Source organism: Carassius gibelio, chromosome B16, assembly GCF_023724105.1.
Source record: "Carassius gibelio isolate Cgi1373 ecotype wild population from Czech Republic chromosome B16, carGib1.2-hapl.c, whole genome shotgun sequence".
In the NCBI taxonomy this organism is placed as follows: Eukaryota; Metazoa; Chordata; class Actinopteri; order Cypriniformes; family Cyprinidae; genus Carassius; species Carassius gibelio.
Window position 1 is genome coordinate 23156901 of NC_068411.1, and position 6000 is coordinate 23162900.

The 6000-nt window shown below is 37.5% G+C and overlaps 1 protein-coding gene across 14 annotated transcripts in view; it reads right to left on the reverse strand.

Annotated features, from left to right (window-relative positions):
• The window catches only part of LOC127974396 (receptor-type tyrosine-protein phosphatase U), a 205884-nt gene extending 200513 nt beyond the window's left edge, over positions 1 to 5371 (reverse strand). For 9 of the 14 annotated variants that reach the window (XM_052577627.1, XM_052577626.1, XM_052577620.1 and 6 more), the window contains exon 1: positions 5065 to 5348. In XM_052577627.1, the coding sequence (XP_052433587.1) occupies positions 5065 to 5134 (70 nt within the window). In that variant the 5' untranslated portion in view covers positions 5135 to 5348. Of the gene's footprint in view, positions 1 to 5064 lie in introns of all 14 variants that reach the window. The other 5 variants (XM_052577616.1, XM_052577615.1, XM_052577622.1 and 2 more) reach the window with 4 other exon arrangements.
• Between the last annotated feature and the right edge of the window lie 629 nt (positions 5372 to 6000).

Here is a 6000-nt window from a genome sequence, read left to right on the forward strand (position 1 = left end):
CAAAATTTGCTATTTAGACCAACATCATTTATTGCACCAGGCTGTAAGCGTTTTTTTCTGCTGTAAAGTTGGGCATTTTAACATGGGGAGTCTATGGGACTGACTCCCTTTTGCAGCAAGCCTTAAGCGGCCAGTCGATGAATTGCAGTTTTAGTCACTTCCTTATTGGACAATGGCGATCGATGCGATCTAGTCTAGAGCATCACGTGAAGTATGCATGCACTCTGTGTTTTGATTGGACGGTGAGGGAAAGGGCAGCTACTCTGGTGGCGCAAATCTGCAATCGTTTTTGGTGCTACAGTCGGTGCTGAATTTATTTATTTTCACTTCTTAAACTATTGTGAATTTACAATCTGCAGTTAAATGAATAGTACCCACTGCAAATCATCCTAGGGGTGGCCACAGGGAGTTTATACCTGGAGGGGTGTGGTTCAGTATATTCTGCCCAAGTTGTCAAACTGATGTCATCAGAGAAGGCATGCCATTCCAGTGGAAGCAATCAGATTATCAGATTTCGATTAAAGATTACCAAGAAAAATTATATTTTTTCAGTGGACTAACTTGCACAGATTAATTGTTCGCCTTAAGACTAGCATTGAGTGTTAACAAAATAAATGGTGTAGATTTAATGCAGACTTTAAACACGCAAATGCTGCAGAAGAGGTCATGAACTTAACCAAACTAGACCACAGCTAGCATTTGTAGCAATACCTTTAATTTAGGTTTTAAGTTAAGTTAGGTTTTTGTTTAGTTTTTGCTTCTATTTGTCAGCTGTTTGTTACTTTGAAGCTGTCTAAATATGAATTTTGGGCCACAAAATTGTCTTCATTCATCATACCTCATTCATTGACAGATGCAAAATAGATTGCAAAATCCTGGAATGTTTTTCTCTAAAACCTTTTTCTCCTCAGCTGAAGTTAGTAAGTCATATATATCTTGCAAAGCCTGGGGGTGAGTAAATAATCAGAAAAGGGAGGGTGTTTAGCCAGTATGGGACCACGGCTGATCCATTTAGTTGGGAGAGGGGAATAAAAAAATTCACATTCAATTAGAGAAATGCAAGCCAAAAGACTTGCCAAAATACTCAGACTAAACAAAATTCCATATTAAATTAAACGGGCTGTGAGGAAAACACTTAATCTCAGGTTTTTGCCAAACATATTGTCTTTTAAATGTCAAGCCCCAAATAAAATAGCAAGATATTGTATGAATAAGAATAATCATGAAAGGACGTGATAAGTGTAAAGGGCGTTTACAAAAGTTGTTTTGGAAATATGCTTTTTTTATATAATTCCACTAGGACACACTACAGCGCAGAAACTGCATTCTTCTCCTTTTAAAAGCACCTTTGAAAGCAAACAAAGAAGGTTTCATGTCCCGAGGTAATTTACATCATGACCATGATAATGGCACTGTGAAAGATAACTGCTTTCCATGATCTAGATTCACCAAGCTACTGTAGTGCTGCTGCAATGGATCCCGGAAAAAGGGTTAAGACCTTGATGCACATGCCATGCTCTGTACTACAAGAAACAGCTGCAGTCTAAGCCATAACTTAGCTAAAGGACTGACAGTCCAGAGCACCTGAGGAAGCCAATTAGGAACAGGTGAAGGACAGAAACTCATCCTTTCCAAACATGGTTTATAACATTTTGAAAACGTCTTTAAATTCAAGAACCTGTGTATGAGATTTACTCCTCTAAGTGGCAGTCCAATATCAGCCAAGCCTATTTATCCAGCCTACAGTCTGCCAATGGTAATTTTGTGTAAACATCCTGTAAAAATGAACAGATGAACCTTGTATGGAAATTTGGTCTGGTACTTACAATGATAATTCACTCTATTTCAAAGCTGATAACTGATAAAGCTATTAGTAGGAGGAAAACACAACTAAAATAAACTAAGCTAACTAGATAAACACTTTCACTTTTCACTGCTGAACTTTCGTGTCCCACAATAATTAACTGTGAGAAACTTAAAAAAAAAAAAAAACTTTCCTTTAAAAATAGTTAAATGGAAATTGTCACAAACGTGCCACAGACATGTGAATATTCCAGTCCATTCATCATCAATTTCATTTATTTGTGGTTTCACTACAATAAGACTATCTAGAAATAATATGGGGTCACATGCCATGATAAGCATTAAAATAATTTTAATCTGCTAATATCAGCCAATTTAAGTTTCTTTATTCCATTTTTATGGTAGGTCACATTAAAAAAGTCACATTCAGGAGATGTATTGTGTAAACTTTTTTTCAATATTGTTATCTGCATGACCAACATCACGTCAACTCCTACTAAACCCACAACACACATTGAGCAATAAATACGACATTATGCTAGATTATGTCTATTGACTTTACCAGATTAATCCAGATGTCAATACATCAGAATTGAGAATAGCTGCACATCCCAACAAAGAGCACTGCATGTCAAGCCTCCAGAGACTCCATCACTAAGCAGCTAATGTGAAGCTGCCCCATTCTGTCTCAGCTTTGGTATAATTATCTTCATGTGCTTTAATTATTTCCATATTCATCCTAATGATGTGCTTCATTCCCCTTATTATGAGAGACATTTGCTTGTGTCAGTTCCATAGCGACACAGTTTGGATTGCTGCAGCACCTATGATTATGAACAGGAGAACTAAAAGAAAATATCCCTTGAAAGGTAAAATCACTTTGAGGTCAGCTTTGCAATCATTATGCTATTCAGAAATAACAGGGAAAGAAATCAACCTTAATTATTAATTTAATTACTGACTGCAGTGAATTTTGTCAAAGTAATCTTGCCAGAACATTACTTAAATAAATAAAAAATTGTGTGTGTATATATATATATGTGTGTGTGTGTGTGTGTGTGTGTGTATTTTTTTTTTTTATAAATAAACAACAATAATTTTATATGGTTATATGATTTAGAGCTTTTATGCATTTTTGCAAACTATTCAATTCTTTATAAATGATTTCATCAGCACTTAGGAAGTTCATCCATTCATTACTATCATATTACAAAGTCAAAAAAATGATGCACAACTGACAAAACAGAAGCATGTAGCCTAACACAGAGGGTGTGAAAAGCTAAAAACGAAGTAGACACTTGGTTACAATGCCTGTATTCACCTCACACCGGGTCACTCATCGCTGCCTTCTCCCATGGCAAAACAAAAGCGGGAAAAAACAATGGCGGAAACAGCGGCCGAACACAATAAGAGTGGATTACACTGTGTAAATCAGGCCAAAAACCAACAGAAACTGGGATTAGACTGCGGCTGAAGAACAGAGGGAATGCACAGAACGCAGCAGTAGTTACAGAACCCTACAGCTACTTGACAGCTTGCTAAATGGAAGCCATTTAGTTAACTAAAAATCAATAGCTCCCTCAAACGGATCATGATTGTTTGTCAAGTTTCTTGGGCGAAGCATGCGACATGTTTCCTACAGCCTGGCTCCGAGGGAGTGGTCCATTATGAGCAATCACACGCAGCACCCTTCAGTTTCCCTGTACCTGCTCTGTCTTCATATGGCCCACTGACAGTGTGGAGGAGGAAGCAGTTCATAATCTCAGTGCGTGTGTGGATCAGGTTATGCCTACGAGGATAGTCAAATCTGAAATCAAAAACTGTGGAGAACAGCCAACGCCTCTCATGGTGGAAGCAGCTTAAAAAAAAACACAGATAACTAAATAATGGAAAATAATGTAAATGTACAAATGCAAAAAAGGTTGACTGGTCTCGATGTCTGGTAAGGTTTGGGTCTATTGGTTTGTTTTTATAGGTGTTCTAAAGGCCATTTAGCTAAACAAGCTGAGCGTCCTGCTTGACCAGCAGGTCATTTAACAGTGTTAGATGGTAAATATTATTATGATAATGTGTACAATTTTATTTTTTATATTTTATTAATTCAAATGTACCCTAATCTTCACATTACCTTGCAAATAAATAAATAACCTGCCTAAGCTGGTTTGCTTAAGCCGCTCCCAGCCTGGTCAGTAGGCTGGTTTTGAACACACACAGCTAAACCAGATGAACATCAGCTTGGTCAGACCCTCTTAAACCAGACAAGAGCAGTAAACCAGCTATTTGTGCCCTCATTTCTTATACAGTAAAAAAAAAAAAAAAAAAAAAAAAAAAAGTGTCAAACTTAAGATGGGCTTTAAAGACAGATTTGTTATTTAATTGATTAAGAAACCGTGTTATTCCAAGAATAGCATCTTGGAAGCTTTAGTTCCTTGAACAACTCATAAACAAGGTGAGATACTTAATTTACAAAACTGAATTCGAGGGCTTTTATCAACAATAAAGAGCGCGGGAGGATACATCTGTACTTCATACTAACGTTACTCTGCACAGCACATACACTTCACTGTACGACACTTGACCCTACTAAAACGGCAAAAAATAAATAAATAAACTAAATAAGTAAATAAATATTATTCTGGTGAAACGAGTATTATGATTATTTCGTGGTTAAATAAATAAATAAATGAACGTTTGTTTAGGCATATAGCCGAACGCCCACAAAAGATTCAAAACGAGTGATTTGAATAATCAGAAAAGTTGATTCAGTTTATAACAAAATATAACTTCTGGTGGTTAATTCCCTTTAAATTTCAACTCACTGTAAATCCTTCTGACATGAATTTGAAATAATAGCATTTTATGAGCCACTTCGCTGCCTTTATAACACGTCTGGTGCAGCCACAAATGATTCGTTAATTCAACCGCTGATTTAAAGCTTCGCAGATGAGTTCTTTCAATGAAAAATACTTTAACAATAATTCAGAGACCCACTCAATGAATTACGTCAATCTGAGGGAATGTTTAAACAGCCAAATAACAAACAGCCCGAACACGCAATTCGTTTTAAGCTTTTGATGGCACCTTTACTGTTTTTATGATAACCAAGACCAAATCTCTCCATTATCAGAAAAGTTCAGCGTCTTCGAAGTGCAACTCAGCCTCCCTTTTCTGTCCAGACTAGCGTAAGCTTCTCGTGTCCTCAAAACACACACAAGTTTGAAAGTGCGCAGGTTCTGTAACTCCAGATAAACGGGACTTTACCTGTTGGTCCCTCTACGCTGTCGGCGTGAATCTGAACCGCCAGGATCAAGAGAAATGCGCAGGTATTCATTTTATGTTGTTAGTCCAGTTGGGAAAACAAGCCGAAATCATTTCAGTGGCTCCAGTAGTTTGGATGGTGAAGTTCATCGATTCCCGAAATCCAGCCGAAGCTCAGTTCAGAGTCGCGTGAAGTGATACGGGGGCAGTGCGAGCCGTTCAAACTGACGTCAGGATAAACAGTTCCAAGCGATGTTTCTTTCTCTCCGCGAGCGCACTTTCTAGCGCTCCAGTGTGCGTAGTGTGCTTCAAAGTGTGCGAACGACGCCCCCATGCGGGGCTTTCGAGAAGTTGAGCTCGCTCTAATCATCCTGCTGTTCTCAGGCTATACATTATGATTCATCGTAATCTCTTTAGCCCAGCTACTAAAGACAAGCAGCTCCCATAACTGAATGAAATTAATGATGTGATTTATATTGGTTGATAAAATGAGAATAAAGGGCACACATTCTCTAAAATGCGTTTAGTTCTCCACCCTTTATGACCCCGAGACCCCTATTTTACATTGCTGCATCTGAATAACTGTTTGTTTATATGTATCGGCTTAAAACCCATCTCTTCCATCTTTATTCGACCCTCTAACTTTATGTGTGTGTGTGTGTTTGTGTGTGTGTGTGTGTGTGTGTGTGTGTAAAGACCCTTAACACTAGCTTGCTCTATTCTTTATTTATTCTATCGGTTTTCTTTTTATTATATTATTTAAAAGCCCATGCTACGTGTACTGTGTTAACCTAACTGAGACTTGTTATAGCACTTATATATCATTGCTCTTTTTGTTGTTTTTGATTGCTTCCACTGTCCTCATTTGTAAGTTGCTTTGGATAAAGGCGTCTGCTAAATGAATAAATGTAATGTAAATTTAATGTAATGTATAGCCTA